Source organism: Gastrolobium bilobum, unplaced genomic scaffold, assembly GCF_033153095.1.
Source record: "Gastrolobium bilobum isolate Gb01-03AN ecotype WA unplaced genomic scaffold, APGP_CSIRO_Gbil_v1 utg2184, whole genome shotgun sequence".
NCBI lineage: Eukaryota > Viridiplantae > Streptophyta > Magnoliopsida > Fabales > Fabaceae > Gastrolobium > Gastrolobium bilobum.
This window is the reverse complement of record NW_026899222.1, coordinates 369,353-387,043: the sequence shown is the minus strand read 5'-3', so window position 1 is coordinate 387,043 and position 17,691 is coordinate 369,353. Positions and strand designations below refer to the sequence as shown.

The 17,691-nt window shown below is 34.5% G+C and overlaps 3 protein-coding genes across 3 annotated transcripts; 2 read left to right on the top strand and 1 right to left on the bottom strand.

Annotated features, from left to right (window-relative positions):
* Positions 1-1,731: 1,731 nt before the first annotated feature.
* On the top strand, positions 1,732-9,584 carry LOC133288454 (dihydrolipoyllysine-residue succinyltransferase component of 2-oxoglutarate dehydrogenase complex 2, mitochondrial-like). Its single transcript, XM_061486209.1, has 15 exons — positions 1,732-1,827; positions 2,126-2,221; positions 2,333-2,410; positions 3,332-3,389; positions 3,493-3,520; positions 5,366-5,427; positions 6,031-6,105; positions 6,207-6,262; positions 6,377-6,421; positions 6,546-6,806; positions 6,899-6,993; positions 7,869-7,959; positions 8,045-8,155; positions 8,388-8,582; positions 9,134-9,584. The coding sequence occupies exons 2-15, from the start codon at positions 2,171-2,173 to the stop codon at positions 9,323-9,325; spliced, it is 1,398 nt and encodes a 465-aa protein (XP_061342193.1). The 5' UTR covers positions 1,732-1,827; positions 2,126-2,170; the 3' UTR covers positions 9,326-9,584.
* An 842-nt stretch (positions 9,585-10,426) lies between these two features.
* Positions 10,427-11,343, top strand: LOC133288451 (uncharacterized). Its single transcript, XM_061486204.1, has 2 exons — positions 10,427-10,709; positions 11,119-11,343. The coding sequence occupies exons 1-2, from the start codon at positions 10,427-10,429 to the stop codon at positions 11,280-11,282; spliced, it is 447 nt and encodes a 148-aa protein (XP_061342188.1). The 3' UTR covers positions 11,283-11,343.
* A 2,539-nt stretch (positions 11,344-13,882) lies between these two features.
* Positions 13,883-16,892, bottom strand: LOC133288458 (GDP-L-galactose phosphorylase 1-like). The gene is made up of 7 exons (XM_061486212.1): positions 16,144-16,892; positions 15,889-16,007; positions 15,680-15,739; positions 15,315-15,557; positions 15,029-15,214; positions 14,663-14,911; positions 13,883-14,585 (listed from the first exon to the last, which is right to left on the bottom strand). The coding sequence occupies exons 1-7, from the start codon at positions 16,265-16,267 to the stop codon at positions 14,256-14,258; spliced, it is 1,311 nt and encodes a 436-aa protein (XP_061342196.1). The 5' UTR covers positions 16,268-16,892; the 3' UTR covers positions 13,883-14,255.
* Positions 16,893-17,691: the final 799 nt, after the last annotated feature.

Genomic DNA, 17,691 nt, shown 5'->3' with positions numbered 1-17,691 from the left:
ATTTAATGTGTACTTTTTTTCGGCAACATGAAATGTAAAATTATTTCTCTTTTTGTCATCATGGAAAGCTCCTAAACTAAAAGTAAGAAACAGCTTTCAAACAGGAAACTACTACAAAGGAGTTGTTAATATTTTCATGAAATATTTATTAAATTTTGTAATTATTGTAATTTTATTAGTACTAAATATATCTTAACAAAATAGTCACCATCCTCGTATACCAAAAAACAAAATCATGAACTTCATATAATATATCTATTTAAATTGTATCTTGATAAAATAAATTTATATAAAGTTATACTAATTAAACAACTACAAATTACAAAGGAAAAGGATAATAGAAAAACAAAAAAGAAAAAGAAAAGTAAGATCTAATAGAAAAAGAAAAAAATATTTATCATTTTAAAGGATACAAGCTAGGGGTGTTCGCGGTCTGGATTGTATTGGTTTTAAAAGTAAAAATCATCTGATCCAATCCCCTCGGTTTAATCATGTAATCATCCATTCGGTTTGAATTTTTTTCAAATCCGATCCAATCCAATTCAATTTTATTCTGTTTGGATTGGATTGGTTTTTGGTTTTTTGAAAAGCCTAAGATTTGTATGATGATTATTTGACAAATAACATATCTTTTATATGTATCGACTTTGTAAAGTTTGTATGATGATTATTTGACAAATAACATATCTTTTATATGTATCGACTTTGTAAAGTTTGTATGATGATTATTGTGCAATCTAGAAGCATTGTACAACAAAAAGTTAAATTATAATCTTTTATTTTCAACAAAAAATTTATAATATGATTGTCTGAGATACGAAGTAATCCAAATTTTTATCCTATAGAGGAGCTGCTGTACAATAATAACCTATGTAATAAAAATATATTATGTATCTTACAAAAAAAAAACATAACATAGATCATACACAATCCACCTTCTCCCACATGATGGGTTAATGAGTTTTGAATTTGGAATTTTGCTATATGATTTTTGGGCTATGATTGAAGAAAAGCCCAAGTAAGTAGATGGCAAGGTTGAGGAATAATTGGATCGGTTTTCATCCACCCATCCAAAAACCGATACAATCTAATTAAATTTTGCGGTTTTTTTTTTTCGATTTTCGATTTTTCGATTTTTGATTAATTCGATTTTCGTTTTTTCGATTCGATCACCGCGGTTTGAATCGGTTGATGAACACCCCTGATACAAGCTAGTGTATTTTGATATTTTTTACCTTCTTTCATCCACAATACTTAATTTATGTTTATTTCAGTCTATTTTTATAATAATTATTTTTTAAAACTTTAAACAAAATAAAAAAGTGAATTTTTAAAATAAGGCTAATCAAAATATTTATAAGATGTATTTACCATAAAAAGAAAAGAAAAACGTTTGTTCTTTCTAAAGAATATAATATCATTTTAGATTTTAATCGTTGATTTTCGTCAATCAATAGTTATAATTTATTGAGTCAAATTTATTATTAATTAATTAATAAATTTGAACCAATAAATTATAATCATACGGAAATAATAATTAGAATATAAAATAACGTAACATTATATTTTTTAAAAGGAAAAATGTTTTTCAAATAAATAAATAAATATGTTTATAAGATGTATTTAAATGCGAGAAAAGAAAAGTATTTAAAACACGCGATTGTTGACTTTGAAAATAAGGAAAATATACGAGACAATAACGAAAAGAAAGGGAAATTAGACAGATACAAATACAATAATAAATAGAATAAAGTATATTATTCTTTGCATCCATTCGACCATCAACCCTACCTTTCGATCTGCAAAATCTCTGCGTTTGGCACTCAGGTTCTCCCCTCTTCAATCTCTCTTCTTCCGTCTTTCATGGCAGCATTTTCGTTTTATCCGTTTGGTTGCTGAGAAAATCGCATTTTCACTATTTTCCTGCAAAATTCTTCAATTCGTAGAAATTGTATATCCGCATCTAGAACAGCTGAAACAGGAGAATACATCACAACAGTTGTATTATTATTATTATTATTATTATTATAGTTTTGAAACGAAGTGGATCATGCGTGCATTTTCTGCTCACTCAAGATGATTTGTCAGTTTATGATGTTGTTGAAATTGTTATTTGTTAAATTAGGTTTGAATTTGAAAAGAAGAGGAAGAGATACCTGACAGCCTAATCATGTTTGGTGTCATAAGGCGAAGGGTTGCATCTGGCAGCTCATCTCCTTTGGTGAGAAGTCACTAATCTTTTATGATGAAATTTCAATTTGAATGTGTGTTAATCCATGGATTGAAGTTCGATTTTAAGTGAATCCTGACACCTGTTCTGCATTTGTTCCAGTTTGTAGGTCAGTCAGTGCAGAAAATCCGGTCTGGTCCATCAGTTCCTGCTCGAGTTTCTTCCAGTGTGGAAAAAGAGGTATTTTTCTCAATTTGCTGCATCTTACTCTCCTAATGTGTTTTTTCTTCCTGTAAGATATGTATGATTACCCAGGTGTTATTTTTGGTATATGTGTTTAATGCACAACCTGCACAAACATTTATCACTTGCATAAATAAAATGTTCAACTATTGGGTCCTTAGTGGTAATTCCCTAATCTTGCCAAATGGTTGTAACTATCTTGATAAAATCATCTTTCTTAAATTGTTAGGCTCCCATGTTCATTTGGTGAGTTTCATTTTCTAACTACTTTTTTTTTTGTTCACATTGAAAATAGTGTCTACATGGCTTCTAGATTTTTCAACATTTTGAAAAGAAATTGGTCATCATCATTTCTGTTTATGACTGGTTCTCTTCTGTGTTGTTTGAATTTTGTTCAAAATTTTATTGGATTCACTGATTATTGTTCAATTTCAACATGCTTCGGTAAGGGTTTTAATTTTACTCGATTAAAATCAGTAAATTATTTTATTTCCAGATTGATATATAGGTTCATCTTTGAACTGCCTACATTTGTTCATCAGAGACTGCTTAGTTTATAGACCACCCAAAGTGAATTTCTTCGGAGTTGGGACAACTTATTTACTTTGGAGGATGGCTTATTATCACTGACACTGTTATTTTGTTGCTTCTCTTCTCTCTATGGAATTCTTCTTTTATCTATATAAATATTTCTTGGAAACAGTTAGCATACATGCTTATGTAATCTATCTTTCCTTGATAAAGTGTATCATTTACACATTTTTTACCATGGGGGAATATGGCCTCATTCTTTTCTTTTCTTCTTTTTTTCCATCTTTACCTAGGGTCTATCAGTCTATGTCATTTTAGAGGTTTAGGATTTGTTATTAGTCATATCCTTGAAAGGTTCTTACAACTAGTTTCTATTGTTTTTAACAGATTGCATTTCATCCAAGAGGATGTGGAAATGTCCGAAACTTCTGCCATATAACACCTGGTAACTTTGGATGAATTATTGTTTTAAAATTTGTTAACCGGTATTACCTCAAATGATTTATGCAATCTTGCAATTTGTATCATCAATTTTTTTGCTGTTGCAGGATCCTGGATTAACTTAAAGCCTATGAGGTTAGTGGCACATATATTAGTCATAGGCTTTAAGTATTGCTTTAAGATTCTATTTATTTAATTTATTAAAAAATGGCTGGCTCTAAGCTAGAAAAATGAGTCAGTAAGGGTTCACTTGGTTAAGCATTTGGTTTTCTTTCTTTTTTCCCTATAAATATCAAACACACTTATACGAACCTTGGGAGAGATCACCCCAAGAGCTTGATTGTATTGTAAGAGAGCCCAAAGTGCATATAAGCCCCCACAACAGAACCTTATGTTTCCGATGTGGGACTCCAAGTCCCGTACCTTGCAATTGGATCGTAATATCCTATCATGCTCCACAGCCTCGGCGCCCACACGGCCTGCCTTGGCGCTAGTTTTTTTACTAGCCTTGGGGGGGACGTTGCAATGTCAGTGTCACCACTCGCTCCGCTTGATTGCAACTGGGAAACATAGTGAAAGCTCTAATATCAATTCATAAAGATCCAACCAATAATAGAAAATTACAGAACACAAATAATGATTCGAATGAGAAACAGAGCTTGTGTTACTGGCATGAAACTCAACGATACAGAGAATGGAAACAACTGATTACAAGAAACAAACTGAAATGAAGGAAATTCAAGCAAAAAGAAAATGGATGATGTAGAGCATTTAGGGAGGCTCTACTCTCTCCCAAATCAAAGGTCCAAGCCAGATTTCGGATGCCCCTCAAACACTCCCACTTCCCTTACTTATCCCTCATTCGCCGTACCAAACTCTTCTAACTGAATTCTGTTGAATTCTTCTGGAATATTCCCTCTCAAACTGGCTCTTTGCTAACTCAGCATAAGCTACCATGCTCTTGTATTTCCAACGTGAATACATCTTTAGAGGAGGGTCCGTACCACACCTAAAAACATGCTTGTTGTAGTTATAGCAATCTTTAAAGTTGGCAAAGTCAGGAAACATAAGATCGAGCTCTCCTACCAGACCTTGAAATGTTATAACTAGATTTGGAGGCTTCAACGATGTTCTTATGGTTTAAATAAATTGCTAGAATGAAAATAAAATAATTTGGAAACATTTTCTGTTTCCTAACAAAGGTGCTTTTCAAAGGGAAAAATAGAAAGAAATGATAATAACAAATTATGGTGAAGAAAATGAAAGAATGAAATTGCTTTCAAAGCCGAGTAAACCCTAAATTTTTGTTGTGATAAATCTAGTTTTAGGCTTTAGCATGATTTCCTTGCCTTCTTTGGTTTTAATTTAGTTGCTAATTTTACACTTTTTCTTGTATGTTGCTAGTGCTAGCTTATGCATCTAAACATGCACATCACAATTCCATCTTCATATAAAAACCAAGTATTTCATTTTCATCCTCAATTTTTTCATACTTTTCATTTGGGTTCATATGCCACCGACCCCAACTAGTTTGGCATAAAGGCGGTGATGATGTTGATGTTGATATAAACCAAGTATTTAAGTTTAGTGTTGTTATTAAGGGCATTGGATGTCCCAGCGGTACAAGTCTAAATGACATTTTTGCTTTTTCTTTTCATTTCTTTGTTTTTTTAAAGGAAGCAGAATAATCCAAAGATGCATTTACTGTAACCTTTTAGTTTCATTTGTACTCCATCAAATTCTGTGATGAACTCATCACATTGAGTTTGGGGTGCAACAATAACAGATTGACTTGGTTATTTCCCCCTGCTTCTGCCGTTTTGTGTCTGTGCGAATGTAATCATCTGAAAATGTATGATTAAGAATTTTTCCTGATTCTGTTATTCCAAACCATTGATTAGTGTGTGAATCGAATAGAAGGGTAGTTACTCTCACTCATTGTCAGCGGTACTGTTCTGATTACCTTATATTGCTATTTAGGGAGGTTTTTCGTCAAGAGGCCACGATGCAAACTTGGAGGCGTCCATTTTCTTCAGAAAGTGGTGAGATATTTATGTGCCTAACAGTTTTCTTTCGTTTTAGTTGCTTTTTTAGTCAAAGTTCCTTTAATTCATGAAGAATAACCGCATGCATATCATGCTTATTACAAGAGGTGTAACTTTTTGAAAATGAAATATTTCACAATATCAATGGTTGTGATAGAATATTGCATGTATGTAATTTTAAAAAAATTAGCTACTGTATAACTGATTTATTATAATAGAATATAGAATATAGAATATAATGGTGCGTCTTTTAAGATTCAGTATGGTAAAGAATGAATGGCAATCATTGGGTCATTGATATAGTGTCATGTACAAACTACAGGACTACACATTACATTTGAGAAGTTCTGTTCTATTTTTTGTGCATTATGTCCATTGAGGTTATCCGTAGGAATTTGGTGAATGTTCTAAAATGCAGTTTCATTTTGTTAGTGAGAGTCTAGAGTCTCGGACCAAATTTTTCCTTCTGCGAAGGTCAAGAGTTAATTAATGTAGCTTTCATTTGCCTGGCAATTACGTTGTTTAATTAACCTGTTTTTGTTTGGCTTTTAATTGCTAATACTTTTAAGATATCAAATGTTATTTATTTTTGTGATAAAGGAGATACGGTTGATGTTGTGGTCCCTCCGTTGGCTGAATCTATCGCTGATGGAACACTGGCGAAATTTTTGAAGAGTATGTTAACTACTTTTATATGTTTTTGTTTACATTACTTGAATCGCTATTTTCAATGGTTATTGGTGATTGACTGTCATGTGTTTGATGTATGGGAGCAGGGCCTGGTGACAGGGTTAATGTTGACGAACCAATTGCTCAAATTGAAACAGATAAGGTGCTATGTTGAAACATGCGAATGTTTGTGAAGGATCATGGTGGTAATAAGAGGATCCAATTTTCTAGATTCCTAAATAATTATTGAGGTGTCTTTTTCTTATTCCTTTAATAGGTGACAATTGATGTTTCAAGTCCCGAGTCAGGTGTGATTCTGAAGGTACTTTTTAATACTTTTAGAACGTTGTACTCCCCACAAACCACCCCCAAAATGATTGATATTTTTAATCTTTTATTTCTTTTTAATTTAATTTGGTTTGTGTGATCTATTTAATGATTTGCAGCTTCTAGCCAATGAAGGGGATACTGTTGAGCCAGGTAACAAGATAGCAATCATTTCAAGGTCTGCTGATGCTACAACTCACGTTGCCCCATCCGAGACTACATCTGAAAAAGCTGCTCCTCAGCCAACCCAAAAGATTACTGAGGAGAAGAAAGCACCTAAAGTTGAAGCTGCTCCTACTAAAGAGAAGCCCAAAGCTCCTTCTGCTATACTCAGCTCTCCAACTGAGCCACAGCTTCCCCCTAAGGAAAGAGAAAGACGAGTGAGTTATTTCGATTTTGTGATTATTACACCCACCTGAATTATGTATAGCAATCAGGAAAGTTGTTTTGATGACTTCCTTCATTATCAAAGGTTCCTATGACAAGGCTTCGGAAGCGAGTTGCTACACGGTTGAAAGATTCCCAAAACACATTTGCTATGCTGACAACCTTCAATGAAGTTGATATGTAAGTTTTATTGATTGTCAAATTGTAGCAGAAGCTTTGAATATTGTCTCCAGCTTAGGGTTTTTTCATGCGTATAAATATTCCCTATTATGCATTATTTGGTTACGCCTTACTTTGAATTAGAAAGGGAACCTTGGCACAACAATTGTTGTTGTCGTCATGTGACCCGGAGGTCACACAATCGATTCATGTGATCAGCCTCTTGCAAATGCAAGGTAAGGCTCCCTACTATAAAGCCTATGCAATCATCAGTTTGACCCTTTTATAGACTCCGCTCATCGCGGGAGCTTTATAGAACCAAGCTGCTCTTTTCTGCCCTACTTTGAATTACAATCTTGAATATTGTGGGCACAGTCCTTGTGGAACACATCTAAATTTAGTGATGTCCCCAACCTATGGTCTGTCTGCTACACCTATGATGCATTGGAAAACATGGTATTTCTGTCAATTATTCTTGGTATTTATGTCAGAACAACAAAACCTGTTACAAATTCTCCCAAATCCTACATGTCCTAGTAGGTGTGCATTTTTAATTTGTTGTTGTTTAGAAGAAGCGGGAGATATTGGCATACATTTGCATTTGGGTTGAAACCTTTTTCCCTTCTTTTTAGATTTGTACTTAATTTTAGCTTATCTATGTTATTTACATTATGCCACTTCACAAGTTTCCATGTGATAACACCTGTATCACGGGACATGCCATTGATTGAATTCAAGGAAAAAAAGGAAATTCAGTTCTTATGTAGACTTAACATAGAAAAGGGTCTACCCCATTTGTGAAATTGTCAGATTATTGATGCCGTGTTTCTTGTCATAGCCTGATATAGTGGATTACCATTGTCATTCTTTCCCTGATTTCTCTGCTCTTATGATAGGACTAATTTGATGAAGCTCCGTGCTGATTATAAGGATGCTTTTGTTGAAAAGCATGGAGTCAAGTTGGGACTTATGTCTGGGTTTATCAAAGTATGCTTTCAAATTTCTGAAGTATAGAGTAAATGAGCTTTCAATTTTTATTTCCTTATGTAATTTATGTTGTCTTTTATGTTAGGCTGCTGTCAATGCACTCAAACATCAGCCGATTGTAAATGCAGTCATTGATGGGGATGATATTATATACAGAGATTATATAGATATCAGCATAGCTGTTGGTACTCCAAAGGTGTTTATCAGTCACCTTAACCTTTCTCTTTTATTTTGTATTATGATGTAGAGAAATTGTTGGGGTTGCATGTATTATACTTTTGATGAAACTTCACCATTTCTCATTGACCTTCGTCAATTGATGTTGTCATGGTTGGATTAAGGAGCTAAGTAACAAGTATATATTGTCATGTCATCATGCCTGACGTGTTTGAGCTACAACGAATATTAACCTTTAAATGCCATCCCAGGGACTTGTTGTGCCAGTTATCCGCAATGCTGATAGCATGAACTTTGCGGATATAGAAAAGCAGATCAATGCTTTTGCAAAGAAGGCAAATGATGGAACTTTATCAATTGATGAGATGGCTGGAGGCACTCTTACAATATCAAATGGTGGTGTTTATGGGAGTCTTTTGAGTACCCCTATTATCAACCCCCCTCAGGTTTGGAAGTTCTTCTATGATAACGCCCATTATGTTTTCTTTTATTTTATGAACCATTCTTTGATATATATTTTTGAATTTGTTTCTCTTTCTAAAGATCATAGTACTTAATCATTGACTGCTTTCCTTCCTCAAATGATTCCTATGGGCTATGTTTGATGATATAGGAAAGTGGGAACAAACAAGTGCCTTTTATCTCTCGGAAGTTTTATGCATTATTTGTCATATCATGAAAACAGACAGATGATAGGAAGTGTGAACAAACAAGTGCCTCTTTACTTCTATCTTTCAAAGTTTTATGCATTATTTGTCATATCATGAAAACGGACACTATTTTTGTCACCAGTAATTCTTCAACATGCAATTTTTTTCATAGTGCGATCAGTATAATTCAAAACATCGTGCCAAATATTCTGATCTATTCCTTGCCTGCAGTAAATTTTGGATAATTGATTTTTTAATGATGCCTAATAATTGTGAGCAATTTGTGAGATAAAATATGAATATAATCATTTAGAAAGAAAACTCATGCAGTTATTGTTTTTGGGCAGTCGGCAATCTTGGGTATGCATTCCATAGTGAGCCGTCCGATGGTTGTTGGAGGAAATGTTGTCCCAAGGCCAATGATGTACACTGCTCTAACATATGACCATAGAATAATTGATGGAAGAGAGGCAGTGTTCTTTTTGCGACGCATCAAAGATATTGTGGAGGATCCTCGCAGGCTTCTGCTTGATATATAAAGTGCACTTCAAGTTTACTGGAGTAAATTAAACATCTGAAAATTCAAATACCTTAATGGATACCGTTATGTTTGGTAATGAATTGCGGCTGGTCATAATTTATAATTTGTAATGAGCAAACCCTTTTGCGTGTTTGTGTTTTGTCTTCCTACTATTTCTCTCATTTAATATGAAGAGGATCACAGTTTTTGGCTGAGAAATTGTATGAAACAACAATGAACTATATTTTAGGGATTTTCCCTGAAGTAATAATGCGATTTCATTTGAGTACTACTATGTGCTACAATATTTTTTCACTTGTGAAAATTTTCAGATACATCTCATAATTTGATATCCAGAATAAGATAGGACCCTCGGAAGTGGGGATGATAATAAGGCATAAGCATGTAGCCCAATTTATTTGTAGCAAAATTACACTCTGCCGTTAATTAAACTTATGTAAGAATTCCTGTGATCTTAGGTTATGTGTATCCATCCGTGCATACTATAATGAATAATGCACTGTCATCCTAGTTTGGTACAACGTTTCCTATGAGATGAAAAAGAATGAAAATTAAAAATGAATTTTGTTATGGAAATTTCAATGCCCTTCTTTTGATCATGTCTACCAATACATTTTTGTCTCATAGCAATTCGAGTCAAATCATGTCAACTTTTAGCATAACATTATATTATAAAATTTTAAAAGATATGCTATTTGTCAAAAGCTTCATCTGATACATTTATTTTCTTTTAATATTGTAATGTTTTAAGAGCTTCGTCATATTTCGCTGGAAAACTATGATATATATCACATATGATGTATAATAGACTATCGAATGATTGGACAGGAGAACATAACCTAAGCTTGCAGGTAATGTTCAGTTTTATTCTCATCAAGCGTGCTGCCATTGATTCCTCATGTTTTAAGTTATTCTGTGCCTCCTGCTGTCTTGGAAAAGAAAGCATGGTATAATTCTTTGCCTAACCTCACAAATCTCCAAAAGTAGCTTATAAACACATGGTACCAAAACAAAACAAAAAAGACAATAAGTTTGTTTTCTATCCAGGCTCTCATCTTACCTTTACCACAGAAATCAACATTCAATCAGTTCTGCAAAGATGATACAACTTTTATTTCCACTTTTGATGATCCAAATGGCATTCATCATCACACTCTCTTTTGCAAATCCCATACGGAAATTGGTGGTCAAGGGGCTAGACCTCTTGAAGCAGGGGAAGAGCCCATTAGTCACAAAAACTGTAGCAGCAACTATGCTTGTGGTCTTTGGCTCCACCATATATACCATAACCAAAATCCAAAAGCGTTCATCAGAAACTGGCATAGTTAATCCAACTGATGAGGTTCTACTTGCTCAACGTATCTTGGAAGCATCTCTCATGGGTATAATTTCTCAAAACAGAATTCCTTATTTGATTCCAATACATGCATTACTATTTTCTGTTACAAAACAAAGATGAGTAATTGCTCAAGCTTCATTACCTGTACGTGTATGCATAATGCATCTGTTTAGTTTCATAACTTTTCTGAAAGGTAATGTGAAGGTTGAAATCATCCAAATTCCACTCTAAAGTTTTACATAAAAACGCTATTCTAGGCTTGACTCCGTTAGAGATATATAATATAAACATATAAGACCATTAATATGCATTCACCTAATAGCTTAAGTTTTTCGATTGAATTTGTAATTTTATATGATATCAGATCATGTGTGACCAAGTGATCACAAGTATAATATTATACTCAGAATCTAATGAATTTCAAATCCCATAAAATGGAAACTATTGGGCAGGATTCTCTCTATTCCTTGGATTAGTGATCGACAGACAACACTACTATATTAGAGAGATTGCTTTACTGAGGAAGAACTTAGAAACAGTACAGAAACTGAAACAGAATCAAGAACAGCAAAAGAGAAGAGGTTCAGAAGAAACTGAGAAGACCAAGGTTAACTAAATGGAATGTGAGACAAAAATTACTAATAGCCAATGCAGCAGCTCTGAAAAGGAAAAGTTAGGAGGAGGCCATTAACTGTCTTAAAGTTTGAAGATGTAGCATGTCTTTGTGTGAATGTGAAATGCTCAGAATTGAGTTGAATGTGTGTATATAATTGTCCAAATCGTGTTTGTAGTTCATATTAATGATTTATTTTATTTTTAAACAACAATTACTGAATATACAGAAATTTCAAATTTGAAGATATGTGTTCTAGTCCAAAACTTATTTGATATTTGATTATAAACCATGACATATTTTTTTAGTTTTATATAAAGCGCACTTCAAAGTATCCTTCTTCAAACTCTATATGAATGGTGATTCTTATTCTGGAATTGCTTATAAGAGACCAATGTGCTTTACCATTTCCGCATCTACATAGCTTGTATGAGACCAATATTCTTTTCCTTTTGTGGAAGAGGAGCTAGGAGTTTTGTGTTAGAACGCCTGGCTTTGGAGTTGATTAAATTCATGCTAAAAATCAGAAACATCCATCACAGACAGAATAGCAGATGTAAAATCATCAATATTTCTTATTTTTAAATATGTCTATCATTTGTACTTGTAAATTTCTCTTGAAATTTATAAGTTTGTGTAAAGAACCAATTCAACCTAAAAGTTTTAACTATTCGGTGAGACTACATTAGTGGTTTTATATTTCTCTAACACGTCCCTTCATACGAGAGCTTATTGGGCTTGAAGGTAGATGATGCATCAAGCTCAGCCTATCTTTGCTAAGAAACTTCACAATATTTAATTATTTTCATTAACAGAATGGGGCAATGAGGATCGAATTCGTAACCACTTAATCACATCAGCTTTGATATGTAAAGAAGGATCCGCACCAAAGTCTCTGGCTGCGGAAGCAAAAGGCTCCCAAATTAAAAGTTCTGATACCATGTAAAGAACTAATTTAACTTAAATACTTAAGAAGCTGTTGGGTGAGGCTACATTAATAATTTTATATTTCTCTAACAGTTTGCCTTGCCTCAATCACCATAAAATCAAAATTTCATTTCTAGAAAAAGAATATTCCACGTTGTTGAATGCAATGTTGTTCTCTTTTAAATGAATATGGGATTGTACCCAAATATCAGAGTGAGAAATATCATAAACTGAGATTATGAGCTGGGGCCTTATCATGTTCCATGCTTGAGCAAGCCAAACTCTCAATTTTCATTGTGGTGTGGCTCAAACAACTAATAAAGCATTGCATGTCTTCTAGCCATTTCACTTCATTCATATGTGACCCCAGAAATGATTTCATATATAGGAATTTGTAATTTTTATAAAAGAAATATTAATCAATTACATAAGCTTAATATAACATTGCCATGCTTTTCTACTAATATAGAAAGCATCAAACCCAACAAACTAATATAATATGTAACAGCAATACCACACAATTCATACCAACATTTACTGCACATGAAGACTTGAAAACCGTAAAACAAAGGCATAAACTTGAAACCAGGGAGACATAACTATAAAACACCATCCACAATCTATTAAAATTTAGTCCATTGGAGGTGGCTCTTTGGGATATAGAGGTTGTTGGGGCAGTGGTTGTGGTGGCTTTTGCTCTGGTAGCTCAGGAGAGAATAGTGGTTGCAATGGTTGCTGAAAGACACACGTCCCTAATATGCATAACCTCCCAATGGGGCATATTCTTCCACATTGACCACAGTTTAAAAGGCTTATTCTTATGTTAACGCACCTACGTCCGCAACATTGCAAATTAAATTGGCATTTATAACCACATACCCCACAATTGTATGTGTCTTGAGTCACATCCACACACCTGTTATCACAGCATAGATATCTTGGTGGAAATTCTCCCTGGCTACACGTCCATGGTACATTTGTGCATCCATCGTTTTGGTACACAAGTTTCTTCAGCTCTGACGATGATGATGATGATGAGGCAGTAGTGGCATTTTCGTACCCTGCTTTTGGAATTGAATTCCCCATTACTGTGACCAGAAACAGCAGCAGCAGCAATGTCACAAGTGATGAAGATTGTGCTTGTAGAGCCATCTTGAGTAAGTGTTAATAAGGCTAGGATATTGAAACCTAAATATATAATATATGCAGATTTATGTTGAGATAACTTGGCTTTTCTAACAAGCCAGAGGGACATGTTTTACTTGCATGGCCTTGTGCTAAGGGCGGTGGACATTGTCTATATTAGGTAGTTACACTTTTTATCAACTTTTTGCTGAGTTTTAGTAGCTTAACACTTTTATGTTGATCAATCCTCAGAATAAGATAACTTTCTAGCGTAATTCAGGTCCTAGTATTCTGGGACCATCAATTCACATGAAAATGGCAATGCCTTTAGAAAAAGATGGTAACTGTCTTAGAAAACTGCATAAATTATGAACCTGCTCGGTTGGTATCCCATTCACGCATTATATTACCTCAAGTGATAAAAGCTCAATGTTGATGCTTAATTTTAACTTATTTTATAAGAATGAAAATTTAAAAATAAAAAAAATTGGTTAACTTGAAACAGAAGTTAAATAACATTAAAAGAACATTGTTGAAGCTATAACAACATAGAACCACAACAATATATAACTAGATTTAATAAAAAGTGGACCCAGAAATACAGCAACATCATCCTTAAGAACTACATGTGGCAATCTGATTTAGCCAAGGAAAACCAGACACCTGTACTTAATATTTCTCGCAGTGAGATAGTCAAGCACCATCATACACCAAATCACTAACACTAAACAGACAAGAAGCTCATGAGAGCAGTTATTACATCGTACTTCCACATAAACCAGAGAATAAATAGAAAACATGACCCAGAGGCACAACATAGTATTACAACTTTAACAACTGCTACCATAGATGGTAACATAATTCAGGTTTTTTTTTTTTTTTTTTAATATAGCAGAATCACTGAAATTGTTCATTGGAGCCTTGTTACTGTAGAACAACACATTCTTGTGAACCAGCCACCACAGCAGGGGGTGTGCTTGAGTTGACTGCATCACCTTCCTCGAGACATTGAAGATTGACATCTAACTCACCAGAAGCAATGGCTTCAAAAATAAGATCAATGACTTCTTGAAACCTCTCTTCAGAGAGGGAAACCTCAGCAAGAAGTCTCCAAGCATTGGCTTCAGAAGCCTCATCATAATCCTCCTTCCTCTTTAAAACCATGTGCCCACTAATTTCCCACACAGCTGGATTCACTTGGGTGTCAAGAAGCTCAGCATTCACTTCACCAAGAGCTTGTTTCTCTGCATAACACTGTTAAACCATTTGATTAATACACATGCAACTAATGAAAGTGGATTTGGAAAATTTTAGTTCCAGAATTACTTTACCTGTGGTAACAGAAAGACTTGCCTTCCACAATCAGAAATAAGAACATTGTAAGGTATGTTGTTGTTTTGAAGGCAGATACAAGCATCTGAAACAATGTTTGATAAATCTTCCAGCGTATCACCACCCTCAAAGACAAGACCTCTAACTGGATACTTCAACAATTCAGATATCTTCACACCACCCTTTGAATTTGCAATTTTCTTAGTAGGAGCCTTCTCAATGGGAAAGGGCACAGCCAAATAATAAGCCTGCATATGTCAAAACCAAAGAATTGCAATCTGATCATTGACAGAGCACAATCATAAACAATGAATATCAACATTGACCGATGAGGCGGTAATCTTAAGATGTTAAGTATCTAGTACCTGGAAGTGAAGATGGTTAATAGTTGCAAAAGCACCCAAGCTGTTGTAACCCAATCGAAAATACGGATTTCCGGCTTCTGCTGCCATGTGAAGTGCAAGCAAGAAGCTCTCACTATCAATCCTTTGAGGCAAACACTCAAAAATGCGCGGAATCAGCAAAACATGCCCATACTCAATAGGACTGACCTGTTAAGAAAACAAACAAACAAAGATCATCATATAAAACACCTACTTTAGCATGATGAATTCGCAAAGAAAAAATCCGAACAAGAGCTGAGAACTATACATTGATGGCAACAAAACTGGGAGAATTGTCAACATCAATTGGAGCATTAGGAAAGAATTGCACTTCATCATCGTCACTAGCTTCAAATTGAAACAGGACCTCCTCTTGCCCAACTTTAGTAAAGTTGAACTTGTTCTCATCAAAGGGCTGGAGGACCTTATCAACTCGGAACTCAGTTGGTCTCTTCTTGAGGTGACGACCCTCGTTAAGCTGAGCAATGAAACCATACTCACCCGGAATCACCTATAACAAAATTACCATAAAAACACATCAAACAAAGCTCATACAACACATCTATGCATCCTCATAAAGCACAACACAACCACAGAGTGACAAGATTAATAAAAAGGGAAAACAAATCAGACCTTGGTTTCACAGGCTGTAACATCATAGCGAAAAAGTCCTCTCTGCATGCGATCTTCCCACTGCCATGAAATAGTAAACGACCTTTAACACAAAACATAATAATAATACTGATAATAATAATAATAATAATAATAATAATAATAAAACTTGAAGAGAAAAAAAATTAAATCTTTTAAAAAATTCTCCATCATCAAAATTCCATAATTACCTCCCCAAGAACAAGCGAGTCCAAAAAGGCCAAGGGGGGCTCCCCACATTCATGGAGAGCCAAGTCCTTTCCAGTAACCTTGTTAATCTTTTTAAAAGCATACAAAGGGAGCTTTGCATCTGTTAAGAAACCAAAAACCAAAAAATCACACACAAAAATAAATAAATAAATAATAATAATAATAACCGAACAATCGTTCCATGCATGCTAACCAGAAAAACACAAATATAACCAGCAATTAACATAGACAAATACCTTGAATGCAGCAATTTTTGAGACAATTTCGACCACAACCCCCGACACGGCGAGCAGCCTCTCCAGCCTCCTCTTTTTGATAATTTGAAACCACAGTGGGAACTCTCTTAATTCTCAACATCATTTTTAGCAAACTAAACACCCAAAACCAACAACAGCAACAAAACTAGAACAAGAACAACAAAAACAAAAACAAAAACAACAACAAACACCTTGAACGAGATCTTATCTTACTAAATCTCTCTTTTAGTAGCTTTACCTTGTAATCTTAACTACCTAAAGCCTAAACTAGCACGCTACCACTACTACAACAATGGAAGAAGCACCACCACCAGCAAGAAAGAGGAGGTCAGAGGGGCTACCACCTTCGGAAGGCAAAGCACCACGCCCACCGTGCGGCGAAGGGTTGCTCTCTACACAACCCTTCCGTCGTACAGTTCGGACATGAAATAGAGGCCGAGAAATTCCGTAAAAAGCCGTGATGTCTACAATGCGTCAACACAGGGTTTCAACCCACACAAATTTATCTCTTTCTTCTTCTTCTTCTTCTTATTTTCGATGAACCCAAATACTTTGCTTCTCCAAATCTCAAATCCTTGAGCAACCCAACATGCAAACAGAAAGAAAGTTGCAAACTTTAGTACTTGTTTTGATAGAAGGAGGTGATGGGCAAGTGAGGAATCTGAGGATTTGGTGATGGGGTTTGAGAGGAGGAGAAAGGGTTTGTTATATAGATAAGAGAAAGAGAGGAAAGTGTTTAAATGTGGCTGTGAATATGCGTTGGATGAGTGAATGGCCTTAATGCAAATGAAGATGTTGACGGAATGCAAAAAGAACATGTACCGGTACAAGAGAAGAGACAAACAACTATTGAAAAAAGGATTGAGCTATATCAATCAAACTGGGTGGGGTGTGTGTACGTGCCATGTGGGGTTCTTTCTTTCTCTTTTGGTTTGACCCTATGAACCACGGTGGGCGTAACAAATGGGCACTGAGGTTGTGCTGATTGCTCTCAACAACTTCCCAATTACTTTGGGAAACAACGTTTTTTATTTCTTAATTACACCCCATCCTTTTACTATTACGTTCTTGGTCTTCTTCATAGTACTGATTCCAACCCCACTATAATTTTTTTTTGGGTCATGAGATTCAATGACTGTCATATAATTATTAATATTATCTTTCTTTGAAAGTATAGTCAAAACTGACAATAAAGGAGTTTATTGTTTATTTCGTTTATATTTTATTTATCTTTCTCTTTTACTTACGTAGGATTCTATATGGGTTCGTTTTTTCTGCCATCATCTCAGCCTCTTGTTGTTTGACAAGCCCTCCACTTCAATTGGTATTTTTTCACGAAAAGCAAACATGAGATAATAAATCCACACATAAGTTATTTGCATTAAGCTTAATACGATATCGTTTTATGACGAAAATCAAGATGTTTTTATAATTTTAATTTATTTTAGAGTTATTATAATCTTTATAATTATAATTTTTTGATCTTTCAATTTCAAAACGAAGTCGTTTTGAAAATAAATGCAGATA

Excerpts from the sequence above, each read along its gene's own strand:
- LOC133288454 (XM_061486209.1), top strand. The coding sequence starts at position 2,171 with ATGTTTGGTGTCATAAGGCGAAGGGTTGCATCTGGCAGCTCATCTCCT. Across the intron at positions 7,960-8,044 it reads TTATGTCTGGGTTTATCAAA|GCTGCTGTCAATGCACTCAA; the intron begins GTATGCTTTCAA and ends CTTTTATGTTAG. Across the intron at positions 8,156-8,387 it reads TAGCTGTTGGTACTCCAAAG|GGACTTGTTGTGCCAGTTAT; the intron begins GTGTTTATCAGT and ends ATGCCATCCCAG.
- LOC133288451 (XM_061486204.1), top strand. The coding sequence starts at position 10,427 with ATGATACAACTTTTATTTCCACTTTTGATGATCCAAATGGCATTCATC. Across the intron at positions 10,710-11,118 it reads CTTGGAAGCATCTCTCATGG|GATTCTCTCTATTCCTTGGA; the intron begins GTATAATTTCTC and ends ACTATTGGGCAG.
- LOC133288458 (XM_061486212.1), bottom strand. The coding sequence starts at position 16,267 with ATGATGTTGAGAATTAAGAGAGTTCCCACTGTGGTTTCAAATTATCAA. Across the intron at positions 15,740-15,888 it reads ACTCGCTTGTTCTTGGGGAG|TGGGAAGATCGCATGCAGAG; the intron begins GTAATTATGGAA and ends ATTTCATGGCAG. Across the intron at positions 14,912-15,028 it reads TTAACCATCTTCACTTCCAG|GCTTATTATTTGGCTGTGCC; the intron begins GTACTAGATACT and ends TGACATATGCAG.